This window comes from Nannospalax galili, unplaced genomic scaffold (assembly GCF_000622305.1).
Source record: "Nannospalax galili isolate Female #2095 unplaced genomic scaffold, S.galili_v1.0 scaffold1225, whole genome shotgun sequence".
NCBI classification, from domain to species: domain Eukaryota; kingdom Metazoa; phylum Chordata; class Mammalia; order Rodentia; family Spalacidae; genus Nannospalax; species Nannospalax galili.
In genome coordinates, this window is record NW_008352717.1 from 799,051 (window position 1) to 823,986 (window position 24,936).

At 51.4% G+C, this 24,936-nt stretch overlaps 1 protein-coding gene across 1 annotated transcript in view; it reads right to left on the bottom strand.

Moving 5' to 3' along the window:
• Positions 1-24,804, bottom strand: part of Dhrs3 (dehydrogenase/reductase 3) — a 42,313-nt gene extending 17,509 nt beyond the window's left edge. The window contains exon 1 of the mRNA XM_008849945.3: positions 24,147-24,804. Coding sequence (XP_008848167.1) covers positions 24,147-24,341 — 195 coding nt within the window. The 5' untranslated portion in view covers positions 24,342-24,804. The remainder of the gene's footprint in view (positions 1-24,146) is intronic.
• Between the last annotated feature and the right edge of the window lie 132 nt (positions 24,805-24,936).

The window sequence follows — 24,936 nt, forward strand, 5'->3', positions numbered from 1 at the left end:
TCTACATAGTGAGTTCCAGGACAGCTGGGGCTACAAGGAGACCCTGTCTCAAAAAGACCAAAAAAAGGAAGGAAGGAAGGGAGGGAGGGAGGGAGGGAAGAAAGACAAAACAGGAGCTGGGGTGACGAGATGGCGTAGACTGACCTGAGATTGATTCCCAGGACTCACATGATGAAAGGGGAGAACTGACTCCTGCAAGCTGTCCTCTGACATCCACACATGTACCATGATGTGTACCGGGAGGGGGTGGAGGGGGTGCGCACACACACACACACACACACACACACACACTAAATAAATGTAAACAAACAAAAAACCAGAAACCAGGTGTGGTGGCACACACCTATAATCCTAGCGCAGAGAGGCTGAGGCAGGAGGATGGCCAGTTCAAGGTCCACCTGAGCTACACAGTGAGACTCTGTCTCAAAACAACAGCAATAACAATAAGAAAAACAAAAGCAAAACTAAAAGACACAACCAAAGTGTCTCTGAAGCTAACCTCTGCATATGCCTCAGGCCCTGTCAACACCTTCCAGGGCCTCCATCCACAGTGAGGTAGCTATTTGTTTTCCGTTGCTTCTCTCAGTTTTAAATCCCAAGGCTCCTTATGGACTCCTATTCATCCTACAGAACCCTGCCTGAATGTCCCCTCCATTCCTGGTTGCTCCCTCTATCTTCCCTATACTACAATATGGCTAATGTCTACTGAGCCCTTGCCATGGGTCAAGGCCCTGTGTAGGGCACAGGGAAATGCCTTCTTTCATCCTCCCAACCCTACAGGTGGGTATGTTAATTTCCAAATTAGATAAAGCAGAGACTTGCCCAGGGTCACACCTCTCTTGAGCCCACAGCATAACCCGGGTTCAGAACCCGTGCTCCTTGTGCTAAGGCTAGCCTTGCTCTCTCTTCCCCCTACAGCACACAGATGAACCTACTGTTTGTGAACATTTCGCCTTTCCCATGGGCTCGAAGGTCCTTTGGGGACTCTTACTCATTTCAAGAACCAAGCACTGGCCAGACACAGAATAAAAGCTCAGCTGATTCAGTCACATGGCACTGGCTCCAGGAGGCTTCTAGAAAAGTCTGATCTTAAAATGCTGGCATTCCTCCCCACTCAGCCTTGCCTTCACTCAGGGATGCCTGCACTTGGCTTTTGCTCCTAGGGCTCAGTTATGGGAAAGGCTGTTCCACCAGTGACAAGAGCTGGGTAGTGTCACTCCCAGGAGGAATATCTCAGGCCCAGAAAGACCCAAGTCCCTGGGTAGGTCTTTGGCTGGGCAGCTCATCGAACATAGACCCTGTAGCTTGGAACCAGATGGGTAGGTGGGTTATGCAGGCAGAATGGAAAACACCTGCCAGAGACCCCAAGCATGGTGGGCAGGGCTGCAGTCTGAGCCACAAAGACCTGGATGGGATGTGGCTTGCCTGTACTCCCAGAACTGGTAAGAGGGTGCTTGCTCATTAAGAACCACGCTTGTAGCCGGGCATGGTGGCTCACGCCAGCACTTGGGAGGCAGAGGCAGGTGGATCTCTGTGAGACTGAGGCCAGCCTGGTCTACAAAGTGAGTCCCAGACCAACTGGGGCTACAGGGAGACCCTGTCTCAGAAAACAAAGAGCAAACAAATGCTTATTGTTGCTGGGAGAGCAAAAATGTGAGATTTAGTCTACCATACAGTCAGAGCCATAGTGGGTCCAAACAGAGGGGATGCGTGTGGGGCTGGGCTTGGGGGAGCGCCTGTGAGACATGGGTACCGACAGGCCTTCTATTTATTTTTGGTGGTATCAGGGAATGATGAACCTGGGACCTAGCACATGCTAGATAAGCACTCTAACAGTGAGCTGCATACACACACACACACACACACACACACACACACCCTGCCACTGCCTTGTTTGGTTTTTTTGTTTGTTTTGTTACTTTTCATTTTGAGGCAGGGTCTAATGTTGGCCGGGCTGACTTCTGACTTTTTGTTGGTTCTGAAGCTCAGGCCTTAAACACTTGACTCTTGACTCTCCTGCCTCAGCCTCTCAGGTAGATGGGATTACCGGCCTGGGCCACCACACCTGGGAACAGAGCACACGCTTAAAAGCTAATGGTGTTGACGCCAGGCGTCGTGGCGCACGCCTTTAGTCCCAGCTCTCAGGAGGCAGAGGCATGCAGATCTCTGTGAGTTCAAGGCCAGCCTGGTCTGCAAAAGTGAGTTCCAGGACAGCTGGGGCTACAGGGAGAACCTGTCTCAAAAAAAAACAAAAACAAAACCAACTATGCACCTGTAATACGAGCAGTTGGGAGCCTGAAGCAGGAGGATTACCAGTTTGTGGACTGCCTGTCTCAAGTAGCCTAGGCTGATCTTGAACTCCCTATGTAATGAGGATGGCTGAACTCCTGATTTCCTGTCTTTACCTCCCTTGTACTAACATTACAGGTATGCAGTGCGTGTTGGGTTTTATGAGGTGCTGGGGTGAAACGCAGGGCTTCATGGATGCTAGGCAAACAGTCTACATTCCCAGCTCTTGAATATTGTGGCCTGAAACCTGGCTCTGAGGGCCCTTAGTGCGGGGCCAGGACAGCCACCTATGGATCTAACCCAGGTCCCAACAGACGCCCAAGGAGCTTTGTCACCTCTGACCTGGACTAGACAGACAGTGGGACTCTTGTAATGAATGAGGCCGCACACACGTAAATGCTAATATTACTAACACAGTAACAAAAACAGATTCCCCTTTTCATACGAGATCCCACCATCCAGAGCTGGCATGATGGCTCAGTCAGTCAGGTACCTGCGGTGTAAACATAAGGATCTGAGTTCGGATTCCGGCACCCTTGTAAAAAGCTGGGCACAGCATCACATTGTTTAGTGATACCTGTGCAGTGAACAGATACACAAGATCCCTTTGTTCCTGCAGGGGAAGTCAGTGGCCAAGGGCACAAGCTTGAGAATCGGGTGGCATAGAATGCATACTCTGCCTCAACTTTCCTCATGTAGAAATGTCTGTGGAACCTTAGAGTTTTCAGAGCCAGGTGGGTCATGGGTACCATGTGTGAATTAGGGTTCCTGGTCATTCCTATGACTCTCAGGGGGCCCAGCTCCTGGCTGGATCCTTAGCTCCTGGCTGTAGTCAGGGACTTGTGCAAGGGGGACATGCTGCAAGGGAACACAGGGCCAGAGGCAGTACGAGCTAAGTACCTGCATCCTAGTGCCTGTGTGGATGACCTGCCTCACAGGGAAGGAGGGGACAGTGTGGTCCTGGCTCTGTGTGGTTCCTACTGACCAAGTGGTTACTGAGTGGGTGATAATCGTCACCTGCCTTGAGGATGCTGGGTCCCTGCAGGCTGAGGTGGCATTTGGGTGAGTCGTGGGCTCTCCCAGCAGCGGAGCACTGGGAAAAGCTGCTAGCTAGAGGGCACACCTCCCAGGGCCACGTGTGATTTCCTCATGGGCAGGAGGGAGACCACAGCCAATACGTCTTGGGTTCTTGTTTCATGCAAATCCCTATCCCAGGGACCTTACAAGGTCCCATGGGCTAGAAGCATAATAGGGTTTGTGATACCACAAAGTTATGCTCAAGTTCTAACAGCCGGGGCTCGTGGCTTTGATCTTATTTGCAGGTACAACAACTCAGTTAAGACCTTTGAGGACAGATTACTATGGATGAGGGTGGGTCTTAGGGCCTTATAAGAGATGGAAGGATTGATCAGAGGAGAGGACGGCCTGGTGCAGACAGAGGCAGGGACTGGAGGGAGGCAATCACAGGCCATGGGTCAAGAAACATCAGAAGCCAGAAGAGGGAGGAAAAGGTTCCCTGTTGGGCTCTCTGGGAGGAATGGAGCCTGGTAGGCAACTTGACACTGGACTTCTGGCCTCCAGGACTATATATATGTATTTAAGGCAAGGTCTCACTTTTTAGCTCAGGCTGGCCTCAAACCTGACAATCCTCCTGTCTCAACCTGAGATCTGTTGTTATAAGTCACACAGCTTGTGGTCATTTCTTGTGGTAGCCCCAGGTGGGTCCTGTTACCCCCATTCAACAGATGCACCCCAAAGGCCCTGTGTGATGCTGAGGACAGAAAGCCATGGAGCCTGTGAGCTCAGCCTGTGAGGCCCTCCTGCCTCGACCTCAGTGAAACTGTTGCTCTACCTGTCTTTTCAGGACTCTCTGTCTTCCTTCTCCTGAATGTGCCAATGTGTGCCTGAGAGGCCTTTAAGGAAGCAGGCCCGGTTGACACCTGCTCCGACCCCATCCCTGCCTTGTTTCCTGTCTCCTTGTCTCCCCTTTGGAGATGGATCCCCCTATGTCCCCACAGTAGATCCTTGTGGACCCTAAAACTACCCCCTGCCAAGAGGCAATGTTCAGCCTTGCTCAGAACCAAGTGTGACTCCTGATCCCCTGCAACTGGAGTTATGGATGGTTGTTAGCCACCATGTGGGTGCTGGGAACTGAATCCTTAACTGCTGAGCCATCTCTCTGGCCTCCTGGTATGATTCTTTATATTGGTTCTAAATTCACCTGGATATAGTTCCAAGTCAGTTACTTTCTCCAACCAGAAAACATGGGCCCAAGCTTCTTTCCACAAACATCAGCCTCCACCCTGGATGGCAAAGGGCAAAGGCCATGAAGGTGGAGGGATTCAGGCCACGGTTCCTAGCTGACACCCTATGACCTTTGCTCCAGTTCCTCCAGGTGGACCTGGTGTTGCAGAAGTTCAGGGGCTCTTGAGGTGGGTGCTGAGGAGGGAGCAAGGAGCAATCTGCCCACTCCTGGCATGACACAGGAAGTCAATATCCCCTTATAGTCAAATGGGATTCTAACAAAGCCAGTCCACGGATCCCAGGCCTGTTGCCCAACGGGGTTTCAAAGCAGTACTTGGACTTCAAAGCAAACAATTTAAAAAGTTCATTCATTCATTCATAGAGCACTTACTGGGTGGTCACTATTTGCAAGGCACACGTACAGGCCCTGGATATAGCAGTCTGCTTGTGTCTGGGGTTGGGGGTGGGGCGCACAAGAGATATGTGAACAAGTGAGCATATAAGCTAGGCAGATGGTTCAGTAGGTAGAGTGCTTACCAAGTAACCCTGAGGACTGGAGTTCAGATCCCCAAACCCACTTGGAGGCTCCCTCTAATCCCTGGAGGAAGACACAGGGAATCCTTGGAGCAAGCTGGCTGGCCAGATGAGTGAAACAGCGAGCTCTGGGTTCAGTGACAGACCCCCTGCCTCAATCTAAGGTAGAGAGTGACTGAGGAAGACACCCAACTTCAACCTGGGTCCTCCATATATACAAGAACACACATGTATCTGGAACCGTGCACACACACAAGTACCCCCACACATGCAAACACATAAACCCACATGCATGCACATCACAGACCTATACACCCCCCCCAAAAACCCAAATGATCATATAATATAGGGGTGGCCAGAAGTGCCCCAGGAGGAACACAAAGGTTTGTAGGGGGTGGAGAGTGCTGATGGGTAGAGGTGGTATGGTGGGAGGTTGTTGGGATAGCATCAGCAGAGACCTGAGAAGTGGAGGAAGGAGTCTTGCAAATGTCTGGGGAAGAGGCAGGTAGAGGGTCAAGTATGCCCGGGCCCTAGAGTTGAAATGAGCTTGGTGTGATGGAGACAGGAGGCAAGAGGTTAGTGTGTTGGAGCAGAATGGGAGATACCAGACACATCAGAGGCTTTGAATTCTACTTGGGAGCATAACCTGGAGCCTTAGAAAATGACAGCCTCCGGCCTACATTTTTGGCTCAAGTTGAGTCTGGGAATGTTGACTTTTGGGATGAGGTGGAATGGGACCAGGCAGGAGCCATGACATACTCAGGTGATGTGGTATTTGGGTCAGGGTGATGGGACAAGAGGGAGCCAGGAGGAAGCTTGCAGGGCTGGCTATGAGCTGTCAGAGAAAGAGGAAGGAAGGCCATAGGGTTGGGGAGAAGGACCTTGAGAAGGCTGTCATCTGAGCCCCAGGTCTCCTGCTCCAGGGAAGATGGGCTTTGCCAAGATCTGAGTATCATGGAGAAAAAGATCTTGACCACAGCCCCAGACCGCTTCAGCTTTCCTAACCTGTAGCACTCCGGTGAAGTAGAGGGGAGGCCACTCTACAGGAGGAGGGTGCAAGGCCAGCTACCCACCTAGCTGACCGTAACCACAGTTTCCAATTACAGAATGGCCCGCGTGTCCTTGGCGCCTGACAGCTGAGGCACAGCGGCCCTGGCTCCGTGTGCTCCGTGCAGAAGGAAAGGGGCTGGCCAACAGGCTCACATGACGGAGGGGGTGGCAGGCAGCGCACTGCAGACCGCAGATCTGGCAGGGGACTTCAGGAAGTCCTTCTGAAAGTGGGCGGGCGGAGGCGGTGCGGAGGGAGAGGCAAGATGCAGGCGGGGCCGGGGTCCCAGGAGGGCGGGGCCAGGCTGCAGTGATGGGTGGGGATTTGTTAGGAGGTACAAGGGGGAGGGATTAAGGTGGGGGGGCGGGGGTGAGATGTGTTGAGTAGAGGCCTGGGGTTGGGGTCCAAGGTAGGGGGGTTTCTGGGTGCAGATGGGGCAAGGGTGGAGGGCGAGTGGGGGGGTGGTGTTGGGGTTCTGCGTGCAGGTGGAAGCGTAGTGGAGGTGAATAGGGGGCTGGAGGTTAGGATCCTGGGTGCAAATGGGGGCTGGTGATGGGGAAGTAAGGAGGCTGGGGACGCGGATGACGGAGGGGTGAGAGGTGAGTAGTGGGCTGCGATTGGCGTCTTGGATGCAGAAGGGTAGGAATGGGGAGCCAGGAAAGGAGCTCCTGATTGGGTGCCCTGGGGCTCCGATGGGGAGGGGCCGGAGGTAGAAAAGGGGTACCCCCTTCCTGCCACCGGGACGGGATGGCAGGCTTTTCCTCCGTGACTAGACTGGAGGTAAACAAACACCCTTATGTCATGGGCGCCGCTGACCTGTGGCTGAACCCGGAGCTGCAAATGGGCCACAAGGTGCCAGCAGCCTCAGGCCGCAGGGCCTGCTAGAGCCACACACGCTCTTCCAGGAGGTTAGCCCAGCTGCACACACCGACAGGATGCTGCAAACGCCACCAGACGTTGCAACATGCAGCCAGTCTGCTGGCCGCTGGGTGAACCGTGCACCACCCCCCTCCTGGCCACAGGCACCCGCCCAGCTGGATGGCCTGCCTCCTCCAGTGCATCCCCAAGGGCTGGCCCCTCTCACATCTGCCTCCCCACTAGGGGGCCGCATGGGGACCCCTACCGGCACCTCCCCCAAAGGGCTTCCAAAGTGCAGCAGGGTCTGGGGCCAGCTCTGGCCTTAGTCTGGTGTTACTACAGAAAGTTGTCTACCTACCTTGGCTCTCAGTGTCTGAAGTGTCTGAACTTTCTGGGAAGCCCACAGAGGTTGGACATAATATCCTCCAGGTATAAAGATAAGCCAAGTTGGATTGTCTCTGTTGTCCCCTACCCCCCAGCCAGCTGGTTTATTCCAGGGTCCTCCCTGCCATCTTGTCCTCGCCCCAATAAATCTGTTTTGGGAGTGGATCTGCTGTGTGACTTTGATGAGTCACTTGGGGTCTCTGGGCTGCACTATCTCCAGCTGGCCTCCCTATACTGGGAAAGGTCAAAAGTGCAAGAAAATGCTCTCTGAGCAGCAAGGCTGGTCAGCAGCCAGAGGTGCTGGGCCTGGCTCAGGAAAAGCAGAGACCAGGGCAGCTTGCTGGGGACTGCTGCTTGCAAACCCTGCCTCCCAGGTTACAGGGAAAAGCTGGGGCTTTGGCCCATTGTAGGTGATGGGTTCTCTGGGACCCAGGAGACCTTACACTGACTTTCTTAGTGGGCCCTGGAACTCATGACTCTTCTGCCTTGTGAAGGGCAGGGAGCTTTGCAATGACCCCCAGATCTTAGTGTTAGTGCGTGTGTGTGTGTGTGTGTGTGTGTGTGTGTGTGTGTGTGTACAATGACCCAAACTTTTGTGTGTGTGGAAAGAGGAGAGAGAGAGAGAGAGAGAGAGAGAGAGAGAGAGAGAGAGCGAGCGAGCGCCTGGCCAGCCATCAAGAATCTCGGAGACCAGGTTGGCCTCAAACTCACAGAGGTCCTCCTGCCTCTGCCTCCCGAGTGCTGGGATTAAAGGCGTGTGCCTAAGGATCTGAATTCAAGGTGCTTGTACTGGTTAGCTGTTAACTTGATACAAACTAGAGTCACTTGAAAAGAGTGAACCTCATGGAGGAATTTAGTCCATTAGTGTGGCCTGTGGCCATGTCTATAGGGTGTTTTCTTGATGGCTAATTGATGTAGGAGGGCCCAGCTCACTGCAGGCAGCACCATCCCTGGGCAGGTGGGCCTGGGATGAGTAAGAAAGCTGAATGTGACCCTGAGAGGAAGGCTGGAAGCAGGTGTGAGTTCCTGCCTTGGTTTCCCTCGACGATGGACTGTAGCCTGCAAGCCAAATAAACCCTTTTCCTCTCCAACTTGCTTTTGGTCATCGTTTGATCACAGCAACAGAGAAGCACACTGCTACAGTCCTCACGTCGCTCTACCCTGAGCCATTCCCCAGCACCTTGACCCCAGATCTTTAAAAAGCATTCCTGAATGCGGAGTTGATCCCCAGCACCCACATGGTGGCTAACAACCATTCATAACTCCAGTTCCAGGGCATCCAACACTCTCTTCTGGCTTCCGTGGGCTTTGTATGACATGGGTGCACTTACATACATGCAGGCAAAACACTCATACACATAAAACTAAAAATAAATAAGTAATACACATGAAGCTGCCATATTGCAGCTCACTACATGCTGGGTGTCAGAGCCCAGGACAAAGGCAAATGCACTCTAGCACCAGAGTCAGCAGCAAGTCAGGTGCCCCTCTGAGTGCAGAGCCTAGGTCCACAGTCCCTCGTCCCTGTTCAACCACTCCAAATGCTCCAAAAGACCCACATCTATCTTAATTTTGACTCAAACATTAGTGGCAAGCCCTAATTGGATTCCTGGGTACGTCGTTTCTGACCTTTGTGTCCCTTTGCAGTATCATAGTGTTTGGTCAACAAGACTGTGGGCATCACTACCTGTACGGCCCACTCCAAACTAAGGAACATTCCTAACTTCAAGGGTGCCAGATGAGCGGATCCATTTTAACTTACAAACATCATCATTGTGTGTATGCACAACTTGCAGGAGTTGTTTTTCTCCTTCCACTTTTATGTGGGTTCTGGGGATTGATCTCAGGTCACCAGCCTTTTGTCATCCATCACAGGTGCCTTTACCCGTTGAGCATATCCCTTTGACCATGTCTATGGGGCCCTGACCCATTTTAGAGATGGGCATGGGATGCCCTGGAAGTATGAGCAGTGAGAGTGTGAGCAGGGGGGCTGGAGAGATGGCTCAGTGGTTAAGAGCCCTGGCTGCTCTTGCAGCAGACCCAGGTTCAATTCCTAGCACCCACATGGCAGTTAACACAACCCTTAACTCCAGTTCCAGGGGAATCTGATACTCTCTTCTGACCTCCGTGGGCATTGCACGACATGGGTGTACTTATATACACGCAGGCAATACACTCATACACATAAAATAAAAATAATAATGAATAAAATATGCTTTAAAAAAGAGTGTAGCCAGGAGGTGGCTGGGTGGCCTGCTTCCGGGAGGCAGTACCTGTCACAGAGGTGAGAATTCAGGTACTGTTTGAAAAGATCAACTTCTCCCACATCTCCTTCCCACCCCAGGAGGTCACAAAGTATGTCCAGTAGCCCACCAGGGTAGGTGGTACCCAGAGACCTTCAGCTATCTAAGCAGTCTTTACGAATGCACTTCCAAACACAACCTTTAAATTACTTAGAAGCTGTGCCAAGGTAAGTATTTCAGCCTTCCCAGTTTAATCTCTGGGAGGACACAGGTCACACGCCATGCTGTTGACCCTTCTGGCTGACTGGTGGTATGCATGGGAACCTGGGCATGCAGGGCTAACAACCATCTGTGATTCCAGTTCCAGGGGAATCCGAAGCCCTCTTCTGACCTCTGTGGCATTGCATGACACGGGCGCACTCACATACATGCAGGTGATACACTCATACACATAAAATAGAAATAATAAAAGAAAAAAAGGAAGTCAGGTTCTCCTACCTTCCGCTCACCTGGTCTGGTCATGCACCCTGTAGGAAACCTGAGAGCTCCTCAGTGCTGTCTAATCAAGTCCAATCTCCTCTCCACAGCCTAGCTCTGGGAGTTCAGCTCTTCCCCGACCCGCGTGTCTGTTCCAGCCAGGCCATCTCCCATTTGTCCTTTTCTAGACACATTCTTCCTTCTACCCCATCTTCAATGTCTCACTTAGGCAGAGCCAGGCTTCCTTTCCCAGAAGCCAGACTATCTGGACTGGAATCCCATGCTGTATGTGCTGTGTGACCTTAGGCAAGTATGGAACTTCTCTGAGCCTTAGTTCACCCATCTTTAAACTGGGAACAGTAATATTTCTTGCCTCATGGGATTGTTCTGAGGAGCAAATGAAATCGTTCCTGGAAGTTGCTCAAGGAATGGGAAGTATTTTGCTAACAGCAGTGTCAAAGATGGTGTTCAAAGCCACCATCTGCCCCACTGGTCCATTAAAGCACTGGGCCCACCAGGCTGTCGCCATCCCACTATGGTGTCATGTAGTCTGCTGCTAGGCAGTGGAGGAAAAGGCATGGACGCCTTCCATACTTGTCACACTGGGTTCCTGTGACCTCAGAGAGCCACAGATGCCCTTCCCTCCTGTCTACCTCTGCAGAGAATCCTCTGGGAGACCAGAGTGGGGCACAGTAAAAGCCTGCTTCTGTTTTGCTTCCCAAGGGTGACCCCTCCCCAGTGACAGTCTAAAGTCATTGCCAGTTGGGTCTGTGACATCTTTCAGCCCTGGAGACTCTGCAATAACTGAAACAGGTGCTTGAGACAGAGTCAGACAATACTGTGTGTGTCTGGCTAGAGTGTCTGAGCCTTAGGCAGCTCCCCCAAGGTGCTGGGAGGCTGGGACAAGCATTACCATTCCACAGATGAGAATGCCAGGTCTGCTGGTGGGGTTCACAGGAAGCCAGCCCCAAGGCATCAGCCCCGATCCCCAGAAGCATGACCATCGTACAGTACATGGGAAAGAGGGAGAACTGAACATTCTGGTCAGTTGGTTTTCAGATGGGATTATCCTGTGTTACTCAGGCTGACCCATACAATCAGAGGGTACCTTAAAAGCAGGCCAAGGGGGGCTGGAGAGATGGCTCAGTAGTTAAGAGCACATACTGCTCTTGCCAAGGATCCAAGTTCACTTCTCAGCACCATGTCAAGTGGTTCACAACCAACTTTGACTCCAGCCCAGGGGATCTGACACCCTCTTCCGGCCCCCAAGGGCACTTACACTCACATGCATATACCTACACACATATGTTTATAATTAAACATAAATCTTTTTTTAAAAAGCAGGCAAGGGAAGAATGGGGGTACAGGGAAGTGGCAGAGTGCCTGCCCAGCATGTGTGGGATCCTGGGTTCCAGCCCATGTTGAATGGATGGGGGAGATAGAAGACTTAGATGTGGCTACAGGCGAGGGTGATAGTCAGTGATGGGTTTGAAGACCCTGGAGGAAAAGCCCAAGCAAGGGGTCATAACCAAGCACTGCAGCCACCTCAAGAAGCTAGGAAGAGGAAGGAATGAGCTTCCAGAAGGAACACAGCCCTGACATCTTGCATTTAGCTCAGTTGAGACCTGCATAAGGTTTCAGATGTCTGGAATCCTCATGAGTCAGTGTGTGCTGTTTTCAAGGCCCTGAGTTTGTGGGTACCGGCCGTGTAGCCACAAGTTCAGACAGAGAGGGGCAGGGACTATTCATGGTTTGTAACCAAAAGAATCAGGCAGGAAATCTGGATGTGGGGACTCCAAAGTCAATAGCATAGCAACCCATGGTAACCTACTTCAAACAAAGGAAACAAATTACCTCTGCCTTAGACTTCTGTGGAGAGAGTGTGCAGGAGAAAGTTGGGGGCACAATTAACATAACCATAACCTCACCACTGTGACTAAAACTTCCTGAGTGTACATGCTGAGTTCTGAACTTTATACAGATTATCTTACTTAATGCTCATTTGACAGATGAGCAAATTGAGGATCAGAGAGGTTTAGCAACTTGCTTAGGGGCCACGGAACAAGCAAACAGAAGAGCCAGATGGTAAGCTTTGCTGTGCCTGATTCCTGAGCTCAAAATCTGAACTGCTCTGCCACACTCGGTCCTTGTAAAAGAAAATACTCTAACACACACGTGCACACACACCCTCACACTTTTATAATGCAAAAGCTCCAAGATAATAATTGTGCCAGCCAAGGAGGTGTGAACCCCAAAGAACAGTGAGTCCCTAGCCCACATTTAACCCGTCTTGCTGTCCCTAGGTCCCTGCCCCCATTCCCATTCATAGGGAAGTGGTTTGGACAGGCCAGGTCAGACTGCTCCCTCTCTGCTGGCTGAAGATATGGAAGGTGGGGTGTGCAGTGGGTGGGTGTGTCTAGCAGGCCCACCTGCCCAAGTGAAGGTCACGCTGCCCTCTGTGGTTGCCCTAGCCCCGCCCCTGTGGCGACCTGCTGTGACAGGCGACTGGCCACACACAATGTGCGGGGCACCAGGAGAGGACTTCGGAGAGCCCATGCCCACCACAGAACCATCTGTTCAATGGCCCAAGGCAGCAGGGGAGAAAAGCAGGCCTCTCACACCCATGAAAACATCCCTGAGACTGCGACCTGGCAAATGCCCTCCTCTCCTGGCCTGTCACAGGGCTTTATATCTTTTTGAAAGCTTGCATGGGAGATTCATTGATGGAGCCGCTGGACCACCTTGGTGGCTGTTTATTTTGTCCCTTTGAACTAAACTACTAACTTCCTGAGAATGGACAGGTTTCTCTTCAATAATGATCCAGGGCTAGACTCAGAGGGCTGGCTGGCAGAGGCAGGCGTGGGTCTTCTAGAAGTTTCCGTTGAGGATGACAGGGACAGCGTGCGCAGTTTCACTATCTGCCTACAGGGAGAATGACAGAGTGGGGTGGAGAGGCTGAGGCATGGTCTTATGAGCCCAGGAGGGAGGTCTGAGGTTAGCCATATCTGGGACTTCCTGCTCCCAGAGCCCATAGGGCACTCAGGACACCTCCAGATCCCCCAGGACAGCTGTCACTGTCTGATCAGGGTAGACGCCCTACTGCTAGGGACATAGGCTATACAGACCCCCTAGAGGTAGTCAATAGCATTATTGATAACTGAGAAGCAGCAAAGTCACTGACTAGGAGCAGATACCTGAGATCTAGAACCCTGTGATTTTGTCTGTGTGCATGTGTGCACATGTATTTGGAAGCCAGAGTTTGATATTGGTTCTATTCTTCAATCACTCTTTTTTGAGACAAGGTCTTTCACTGGCCTGGAATTTGCCAAGTGGACTATGCTGGCAGCCTCTTGTCTCTGTCTCCCCAGTGCTGGGATTGGAATCACCTAGGAGACAAATCTCTGGGTATGTCTCTGAAAGATTTTCTAGATTATGTTAACTGAGGTGGGAAGACCCACCCTGAATGTGGGCGGCACCATCCCATGGGCTAGGGTCCAGGACTGACAAAAATGAGAAAGTGAGCTGAGCACCAGCATCCATCTCTCTCTGCTTCCTGACTGTGGATGTGATGTGACCAGCTGCCTCATGCTCCTGCTGCCTTCCTTCCTGGATGGACTGTATCCCCCCAAACTGTGAGCCAAGATAAGCCCTTCCTTCCTGAAGTTGCTTCTGTCAGGTATTTTTGTCACAACAATGAACAAAGTAACCAGAACAGGTTACTGTGGGGGGGTGTCATTATTATGTGTGAAGTGCCTAGAAGAGCCCCTGGCACATAGTACACGGGCCCCTCATAGCAGGAATGCATGGGTCATGAGCCCATTCAGATGGTAGTCATTTAGGAAGCGCCTACTGAGTACCAGGTACCGTACCAGGAGCCACAGATACCTGGTCAGCAGGAGGCACTGGGACCTGCTCCTGCCCGTCTTCTTCCTAGTCTCCTGACATACAGGCATGTCAAGCAGCAGTCAAAGCATGGTGAGTTGCCATGGTAACCCATGACTTTGGGCTCACCACAGCCCAGCCCTGACCAGAAAATGACTAATGCTAGGTTGAGGGGAAGTTGGGTGGTGCTGGGGGTGTCCAAAGCCTCTCCAGCCCTGGTTCCTGGGCCACCACAAGGTTTGCACTAGAAGCCTCTGCTCAGGAAGAAACTGGCTGTTGCCACCACTGGTCATGACAACAGGGTTTGTGGCCTAAGTGGGCCAGGCTCTGAGCCCTCCCACACTTCCAGAACTCTCCAAAGTTAGGATGGGCCCAAGGCATATGTAGCCTGAGCAGAACCTGCCCTGTCCCGGGGTCTCAGGACCAGTGCCAGTTAGGCCTTGTCCCCCGTACTTGGCACTGCATATGTTTTGGTCTGCAGAAAGTTCGAGGCTGAGCTGTGGGCTGTCCCTTCTCCTCTTCTGCTGCCATAGGCCCAAGGAGGCACAGGCACTGCTTTCAAAATGAGCTTTATGTGACTGAATCGCTATACCTTTATTTTTCAGATGAGGGAGCCAATGCCCAGAGAGTGGCAGCCATTGCCCAAGGTCACAAAGCAAGTCCCTTGGAGGCCCCTATTAAGAGTTATATTGGGAACTGGTTCCCTGCAGCCCTGGCTGCACTGAGTACTGCTGGCTGCTCTGGCCACTGAGCCACTTCCAACACTCAGAAGACTTGGCAGGTGACTCTGCCCACTCACATCAGCCCCTGGCTTTGGGGCTGGCACGGCCAAACATGCTCTCCCAGGCTGGGTGCCTGTTTGTGGCATATTTTCCTCCGAGCATAACATGATGCCATCTTGGCATAGAAAACACCTTGGTCCAGTAGCCATGGCAATAGAACACAACACAGTGGCAGTCACGTCCAGGGGGATAGTAAGGGAGCTAGTGACACTCCCTGGTGGGGGGAGTAGAGGAGGGTCCTCTCCTGGGACTCCTTCCTGCTCCCCCTACCCTCAGCTGCAATTGCTCTTGGGAGATGTCTAAGTGCACAGGAAATGGAAGGTTAATTGAAAGTGGGACTGACTCCATGATAGAATATTCATGGGGTTGCCATCCATGATGAGATGGAACTTGGCAGTGATACAGCTGTTTGGGGGTCACCCATGCTCTTTTAAGCAACCCCTCACCTGTGCTCTGTAAGCAAGGCCAATAAACTGACTGGTTCTGCAATTTGGACTTTGATGGAATCCGACTGTGGTTTGGTCATTAGTGTCCATCTGGGGTGACTACCTGTTTGTCTCTTCAGGACAGGTTAAGGCAACAGTGCGTTTGGGGCAGAAGCGCGAGTCTTTCAGGCTGATCCCTCTGTGCTAGGTCCCCTCAGAGAGGCTGCTCAGCCCAAGTGGAGAATTTAGGGTTCTAACTGGTGGGTTTCCCAGTACAGGGAGCAGTCCTGGGGGATCTGAGCAAGGCCTGGGGTTCTATGCACAAAGTGTAAATTAGGGGTCTCTGCTGGGGTTCAACGGGGCAAGATAAGCAGTGTTTCAGCCTACAAGCTACAAAGAGCCAAGGAGCCAGGCACTGGGGTGCATGGCCCACTCTAATCCCAGCCCTCAGGAGGCAGAGGCAGGTGGATCTCTGTGAGTTCAAGGCCAGCCTGATCTGTCTGCTGGGGCTACAAGGACACCCTGTCTTAAGAACACTGGCTGTTCTTGCAGAAGACCCGGGTTCTAATCCCAGCACCCACATAGCTAACAACTGTCTGAAACTCCAGTTCCAGGGGATCCTTGCATGTGAGTGCAGGCAATATACTCATACACACAAATAAAAATAATATTAAAAAAAAAAAGGAAAAAAAAGAAAAAAGAAACCAAGCCAAGCCCTGCAGAAGTGTATCAAGCGACTTCCTGGAATACTCAAGCCTCTTTGTTCCTTTTTTCAAAAAAAGCAATGTGTTTTTTTAAAAATGAAATCTGATGTCGCATTCTAAGCTGCAAAACAAAAGTGAAGCTGGTCTGGAGGTGGAGGGGGTGGTCTCAGACTACACCTGCTGCACCTCTCTTGGGGCTTCTCCTTTGGGTATCCTGGAACCCAGTTTGAAAACTTGGTCCTAGAACCATGGCTGGGTTGAGGCCTTAGAGGCTGCTGGGGCTCAGTGGTTGGTAGATGTGAGACCTATTAGCAGGGGGCAGTGGCCCGCATCTACCCTCCTAAGAATGTGGCCAGAGTGGGTGACATGGCTTCAGCGCTCAAAATGTGTTTCAAGTGTTGTCTTTAAAAGGCCACTGAAAGCCAGGCGTGGTGGTGCACGCCTTTAATCCCAGCACTCGGGAGGCAGAGGCAGGTGGATCTCTGTGAGTTCAAGGCCAGCCTGGTCTACATAGTGAGTTCCAGGACAGCTGGGGCTACAGGGAGACCCTATCTCAAAAAGACCAAATAGAAAAAAATAAAAAAGGCCATGGAAAAGGGGGTTCAAAGTCATATTTATCTAACAGAGTTTAGTCTTAGGAGTCTAAGCCCCAGGCGTACACTCCACATCCTGAAACCCTGAGCTGCTCTGTCACAAGACATCCAAGTGAGCCTCGAGGACTTGGATTTGTTTCCGAAACAAGTTTTTACATTTATTTATTATCTTGTGTGTCCTGTGCCATGGCATGCATGCGGAGGTCAGGAGACAACTTGCAGGAGTTGGTTCTCTCCTTCTGCTATGTAGGTCCTGTGGACTGGACTCAAGTCTTTCCATTTGCGGGCAGGCACCTTCACCTTTACCTGCTGAGCCATCGCCCCAGACCCCCACCCTCTTTTGGGTTAGTTATTTTGGGACAGGGTCTCCCTGTAGTCCCAGCTGGCCTGGAACTCTCTATGGAGACCAGGCTGGACTTGCTGAGACTAAGGGCAACCACGTCTGGCTTCCTTGTTTATATTTTCAAGACAGGCGCTCACTCTTTAGCCTAGGCTGGTCTGGAACCTGTGATCCTCCTGCCTCAGCCTCCAGTGTACTGGGATTATAGCCATTTCATCTAACTTTGGATAGATTGTGATGGGCTCTTCTAACCCTTCTTAATCTGTTACCTTGGCTAGGAATCAGGAATGTAAAGACCCTTTATATTTTATTTTTATTAACACTTTTTACATTTATTATCATTTAAAAATATGCTAGTTATTATTTTTATTTCATTTTATGAGTGTATTGCCTGCACGTATGTAAGTGCACCTGTGTCCTACAATGCCCGAGGAGGTCAGAAGAGGTGTCAGATCCCCTGGAACTGGAGTCAAGGACAGTTGTTAGTGGCCATGTGGATGCTGGGAACCAATTCTCTGCAAGAGCAGCCAGTGCTCTTAACTGCTAAGCCATCTCTCCAGTCCTGTTTTACATTTATTTATGTGTGTGGATTAGTGTACAGGCACGGGATGTGTGGCGGTCAGAAGAAAACTTGCGGCAGTCAGTTATTTCCTTCCACCATGTGATTGGGCGGAGGCGATGGCTCAGTCAGTGAGTTTAATTCCCAGAATGCATGCAAAAAACAAAACAAAACAAAACTGGGTGTGTTGACATCCACTTGGGATTCCAGTGCTGTGGAGGTGGAAAAAGGCAGACCTCTGGGGCTTTCTCACTGCCATTTTCTTGAGATGGTGTTCATGTTTTCTCCAGATCTTTGAAAGGCTCTAAAACCTGAGAAATGACTTACTGCATTGCATCTCCCTTGGTGGTCACCTCCTTCCAGATGTCTCCCAAGATTTCCCTTTGTACGTGGTGATCTCTCCCTCCCTGTAGGACCTTCTGAGCTTGAGGCTCCCTCCAGCTTGGTGGTCTCAGACTTAGCAGGAGGGAGTGTGGACTCATCCTGTGACCTAAAGAGACACATTTGTGCCTCCCCCTTTGGCAGTGACCAGGGCTGGTTACTTAGGGTCCTGCATCTCTGAGGTGCTACACCAGTTGGCAGGGATAGAGAGATGCCTCAGTGGTTAAGAGCACTTGCTGCTCTTTCAGAGGACAGGTATTTGTTTTCTAGCACCCCATGGGGCAGCTCATAACTACCTGTAAGTCCAGCTCCAAGGGATTCAACATCATCTTCTCGTCTCCATGGGCACCTGCACACGTGTAGTGCACATATATATATATATATACCCAGGCACATACAAAAATACACATAAAATGATAAATCTTTTTAATTCTGATATGTAGCAGAGGCTGGCCTTGAACTCCTGATCTCCCCCCTCACCTTCTAACTCACCCTCTAAGTGCAAGAATTACAAGTCTGTACACAGTGATGCCTGGCTTAAAATAAACCTGAAGGCTGAGGGCTTGACCCTTTGGCAAGCATCCCAATTCATTGTATGCAAATATCATTTCAACAGAGTTCATTGAATAAGCGGGTTTATCAACATCCCACCTGCATCCTGTTGACTCCAGCTCTGCACAGTAGGCCTGCTAGGCCTTGTATCTAGAGCCCTTTGGATACCAGGCCCAAGGATTTAACAGCTCCTCTCTGACCTCTCTGTGACCCCTAGGGAGGCAACTGGGTGGATCTGAGATTATCTGGCCCAGAGTGGGAAGCTCTGCTTGTAAAACTAGTGAAGGGTCCTAGTACCTTGCTGTACCTTCACCTTGGACACCAGCTGCATGTCACAATCAATGTGAGCACAGTCAAAGCCACACTAAATAGGGATGTGAAAAGGTCCTGTGTGCTCATATGGAGTACCAGATCATGTACCGTGTTGGATATATTGCCACAGTCACAGGTAATACCCCCATCTCCTGCAGTGCTACAGCTGTGTGTGGGAGATGGTCACATGATCATGTGTGTGGCTGCGGTCATGGCTATCACACAGATGACCACAGCCAGGCTGACAGTCCCAGATATTCCTAGGAGCCACCAGCATGCACTTTCTAGAGCTGCATGTTTATCAGTTAGGGTTGAAGTGAACACAAGCTGGCCTGGTTACCCCTAACCCACAGTACTCTGAAAACCTAAACAGCAGGACAGAGCAGCCGAAGGTCTTGGTGAGGGTATGCTGAGAAGGGCTGTTTTCTTCTGTTCTAAGTGCTGGCAGATTGATGCCTGTGTTCCTTTTTTCCTCCAGTCCCCTGCCTCCATCTGGGCCACTGTCACAGATACCATTCTGGTGACAATGACTCAAGAGTTCATCTAAGGAGTGTGCTCTGGTTAGTCTTATTGCCAACTTGACACAGCCTAGAGTCATCTGAGAGAAGTGTCAGTTGAGGGCTTTCCCAGATCAGATTGTTCTGTGGGCGTATCTGTTGGGGACTGTCTTGATTATGAATTGATGTAGGAAGGACCCAGCCCATGGTGGGCAGCAGTGATCCTAAACAGGTGGTCCTGTACATGAGTCTGTGAATGAGTGAGCCAGAGAGCCAGCGAGCAGCGTTCCTCCATGGCTCTTTCATTGGTCTTTTTGAGACAGGGTCCACTTTTATGCCTAGCGAGCCTAGAACTTTCTATGTTGACCAGGCTGGCCTTGATCTCAGAGATCTGCAAGCTTCTGCCTCCTGAGTGCTGGGATTAAAGGCATGTACTACCATGCCCAGCCCTCCTTGAGTTCCTGCCCTAACTTCCTTCAGTGATGAACTATGACCTGGAAGTGGAAGCCAAGTAAATCCTTTGCTCCCATAGTTGCTTTTAGTCTGAGGTTTTTTTTTTTGGTCTTTTTTTTGTAGCCCCAGCTGGCCTGGAACTCATTATATAGACCAGGCTGGCCTTGAACTCAGAGTTCTGCCTGCCTCTGCCTCCCAAGTGCTGGGATTAAAGGCATGTGCCACCAAGCCCAGCTTTAGTCTGAGTTTTATCATAGCAACAGAAATCAGACTGGAACAGGTGGAAGAGATCCCCTGGGGTTGGGGGATTGGGGAGGGTTTGAGAACCCCAGCTCCCATCATGCTTGCTTAGAAAGCAGGCTGCTTGTTTGCAGAAAGTCCCAATTAGCTTCAGCTGTTTCCCAGTCTTTACAGTTATCTGAATAACATGTTTGCAATGTTTTAGTTACCTTATAGACAGTGTATTTTTGGATTGTGTCTCTTAAAGTCAACAGAAAGAACCTTACGTTAAAGGTGTGGCCAGGCTTTCATCCAAGTTGTATGTAGCTCAGTTGGCGGAGTGCTTGCTTAGCATGTACAAGGCCAGGGGTTTGATCCCCAGCACAGCATAAACTAGACCTTTAGGGAAGTTAGCTGTTCGGCTATACAGCGAATTTAAAGCCAGCCTAAGATCCATGAGACCCTGTCTCAAAAACAAAATTAAAAAAACCCAAGTTATAAGGGAGACCCCTTCAACTGTGCAGGGCTCTGATGGTGAGGCCAGATCTTGCAGAATGACTTTTGCAGATTGTGACAGCCAGACCCCTTTCCTCTGCAGAAGGGACACCTTACAAATATAGCTGAGTCTGTTTCCTCAAAGTGGATGGCAGCCAGCAAGCTGGGGGCTGTTGAAGGAGTTTGGAAGCGGATGTTGGTATCCTGTAAGTGGCAACTCAGTGCAGTTTCCAAACCAGAGTTGCTTCCTTTGTCACTCAGTGAGACCCAATGACTGGTAGAGAACTGTAACACCTGACTGTGACACTGGGTCTTTAGGAATGTTTGCTGTATTCCTACCTGCCTTCCCCCTCCTCCTGGCCTAGAGCTGTGCCACCACCTGCCAGATGCCACAGGCAGGCTGTGAACTGGGTCTATGGCAGATGGAAACGGTGGGCCTGGGCCAGCTCGGGCACTGAGAATGGGAAGGATGGGGTGGATAGGAGGGAGAATGGGCCTTATAAAGGTACCCGCGGACCAGGTCCTGACTAGCTGCTTCATGTCCACATGCTGCATACATTCAGCAATACCAAGGCAGATCTGACTCAAGTCGCTTCTCATACTGCCTCCTTGAAATGGACCTTGGATTCTCAGTAGGGGTCAACACTGATGCCCTGGTGCCTCTGCAGGCTTGCAGCCATGGCCTGGGTACTTGCTTCAAACTGGACTGAAGGCTAGGATAGCCAAATGTCCCCCGCCCACCACCCCCCTATTCCTCCTCCTGCTCTCACCATGGGCTCATGTTAAAACCCTGTGAAGGGGCTGGAACGATGGCTGAACAGTTAAGAGCACTGGCTGCTGTTGCAGAGAACCCAGGTTCAATTCCCAGCACCCACATGGCAGCTAACAACTGTCTGTAACTCCAGTTCCAGGGGATCTGACGCCCTCTTCTGACCTTTGTGAGCATTGCAGGACACTGGGGCACTTATGTGCACACAGGCGATATACTCATACACATAAAATAAAAATAATAAAAAATAAAAAAAAAATCAAACCCCATCAAACTGTCAAAGACTGTGAGGATGAGCTTAGGCTTTGTGAATGCTTTGGTGGAATTCTCAGGTGCACAGAAAATAAAGGATTCCAACAGAGTATGATCCAGCCCGACCCTTCCCCTTGGAGTCTCCCAGGTTCACTGGTCCCGCACCTCTGTAAGCATCTTACATCTTGTGAGTAGGGAGAGAAGTTTTCTGATAAAGAATTTTTAAATTCTTGGCACCTGTATGTCTCCTTTAAGAAAAACTCTTAGGGCCTGGAGAGATGGCTAAGTGGTTAAGACTGCTCCCTGTGCTTTCCTAGGGCCTGAGTTTGGTTCCTGGCACGGGCACCCATGTCAGGTGGCTCAAGGTCGGGCTCTAGGGATCTGACACCCTTTGGCCTCCAAGGGCACCCACATGTACACCACATGTAACACAAAAATAAACCTTTTTGAAAAGAAAGGAAAACTCTTATTTGGGTCAGTTTTGCAGCCTGAGGCTCCCCATCACCCATAAATATTGCCAGATTCTATTTAGCTCAAGGTCACTATGGGAAACTGGGTTGTCCCACCCCCTCCTGGACACACCAGCTGTTTGCAGAGGCTCTGAGACTCCTTTCTTTCCCCTCTGGGGACATCACCCAGATCCCATCTCACTAGAATTCAGGCAGGGAGGGCTCAGTCACAGCCTCTACTTTCACTGAGGGAATGTGGTGACTCCTGTGGCACCTTACAAAACACCACTGCAGCCTGGGATGGTGCAGGCCTTCCTGAGCCCTTCCCAAGCTCCACCAGGCCACCCACAGCCCCTTGTTCTCACCTGTTTCCAATCCATTTTCCTGTAAATTCCCAACACTCAGCCTTTTGTTGAATGAGCCCACTGGGCTCCAAACACCCCTGGCTCTGTGCACTGGCCAGATGCACTGAGTCGAGTCTAGGAGTCCACATTCCCAAGGGGATAGCTCTAGGAAAGCTCACTGCACAGCAGCTCCAGGAATTGGTCAGATAGTTATTCCCAGGAGCCCTCAGGGGATCTCCTTGCCTGCCCAATAAATGGCACCAAGACTTTCCCAGGCCCCCCGGATCTTGTGTTGGGTGACCCTGCCACCCACCGAGGGCGTGTTTCTCATTGGCCCTGGGCTTATTCCTTGGAAGAGCTTGGCCTTTTCAAGGTAGGTGGGTTGTTGGCTCCCAGGGTATAAACTCACAGGCTCTACTCTGCACTGTTACACCAACTCCCAGTGCCATCTCCTGCCTTTAATTTAGGATTGTTTACAGTTGGTCGAGTTTTTCCAGATTGACTAAGCCTTCCTCATATGCCTACTCCACTCAGCCACAAGAACAGTGAAAGAGCCTCGGGACGGGGGCCAGCTGGAAGATTCAGAAGAGACTGGAAAGTAGAGAAGAAATGACAGCCACAGACAACTGTTCCCAACTATTCCTTTCTTCAAGGCTTCCTGGTCCCCCTCCACAAAGGGCTTTGTCAGCAGTCTATGGGTGCATCACTTCTAGTAAGGGAAACTGTTGAGAACAACTCTTCCTTCCCCCATTCAGTGACCAAGGGTTAAAAACACTTCTGAACTCCCCTTCCAATGGCAAGGTCAACCAGCGGTCCAAACCACCCAAGGAGCAGCAGGAACCGCGAACAGCTGGACCCCCACGAGCTCTTCCGGGATAGCCCGGTGCGGAAAGAGTTAATGGGCAATCAGCTTGGCCTGATAGTTCGGACTCCAAAGTTCACTCGCAGCCACCCCCGAAGGAATTGTAAATCTCCGGGCAGTATTTAACAAAACAAAAGCAACCTGGAATTACGTTCAGGTTTGGTTTTCTACAGTACATATTTACTTAATCCTCAAGGTATGTGGCTCCATGTCAGATCAGCTGGCTTTGCTGGTAGGTCCCCCCACCTCCCCCCAATTCACAACAGTTTAAATTTCAAACTAATTCCCTGTTTTCGCTCTTCCTCTTCACAGGGCTGGCTGGAGACAGCCTGGCCTGCCGGCCTCAAATCCCTCTCTATGGCTCTTGCCACTGGGTGAGTCAGCCTGGCCTTCAATTTTCAGTTGGGTGACAGCTGGCTCTCCCGCCTCACTCTCCTACACCAGGTCTCCTAAACCAGAGGAGCAGCAACCAACCAAGTGTGAAAAGCCAAGTCGGTGGGGCACGGTGCCTCCTCCCAACCCAGTGCCGAGGGGTCCCCTCTAGGGCAGAGGGGGGCTGGAGAATCAGGGAGGACAAGGACTCTTTTTATCACCTGGTTACCCCTGTGCCCCTCTTTCCGGATTTTCAAACACCTGGGCCTCCCAGTGTTCTCTGCCAAGGCTAGACCATTCAAGACAGCTCTCTTCTTTTCAAATCCAAACCGAATACCCCCTCTCATGTTCCTACAGAGCTGCAATTGCCCAGGTTAGGGCTGGGCAGTGGGTTGCCAAGGAAAATACCAAGCGCCAGCTAGCAGGCGGTTTCCAGCTCTACCCAGGGGCTTGCACACCCTGCGCTCGGCCAGGTGGCGGCAACGGATGGGGGGGAGCCGCACAACTCCTCTGATAGGGGTGAATGGGTAGGTCTCCAAAGTTTGGGGGTAGGAAGTAAATAGCCAGCCGGATACCAATCCCAGGGGAGCAGATCAACTCATGACCTGCCAAAAAAGACAGTCTGGTGCCCAGGAAATTTACAAGGTGAAACCGACTAGGTCAACAGTTCCAGGTGGTGCAAGGGGTGGGTGGCCGGCGACTCTCAGCTCATGGGCGCTGGATCCTGCAGCCACAGCAGGTGGGCGCCTCCTCGCACCAGGGTTCCCTCTGCCGGGGCGCCCCCTCCCAGGTGTCGCAGTGCCACCCCGTCCCCCCGCAGGCCGTACCTTCCTGGCTCCGCGCTCTGCGAACTCCCGAGCGAGGTGGCGCCCGATGCCTCTCCCACCGCCGGTGATGAGGACTGACTCCCGCGACAGGTCCCTCAGCTTGGGGGGCAACAGCAGTCCCACGGCCGCTTTGGTCACCAGATAGACCATTTGCAGAGGGAACACAACCAGCGCGCCCAGCCATTTCCACACCATCGTCCGCGCGGCGGAGCCGGGCACGGGATGTGAGTGTGTGTGTGTGTGTGTGTGTGTGTGTGTGTTGGGGGGGGTAGGGTAGAAGTGGGTGAGCACAAACTCCCCGGACTGAGCAAAACAGGGATTTGAAAAAAAAAAACACCCCAAACAATAATAAATAAACCAAATGTGGAAAAGAGGCGTCCCACCTGGCCACTCTGGAAATGACCTCTTCCCAAACCACTGGATGAGAAAAAGTGGGGCGGGGGGAGAAGAAAAAAGATAAATTCACCTTGGGAGGAGAAAGGGGAAAAAAAGCGCTTCCCGGTAGATTGGGACGGTGAGAGGGGCGGAGGAGAGGCCGGAGGTGGAAAGTTCTAACAAGAAGTTTCTTGCCCCGGCAGCCGTTTCAGGCTGGGGAATTCACAGGTAATGTTTACAGACTGATAGAGGAGTTTAGGCAAGGGGAAGGGAAAAAAAAAAAAAAAAAAAAAAAAAAACCGCACGCGCGCTCCTGCTACAGTTCCGCGGTTTCAAAGTGCAAGATTAAAAAACAAACAAACAAAAAAGCTGTTTCCCAATTGCAAGCGCTCCTCCCCTCCCCACTTTTTCCAGG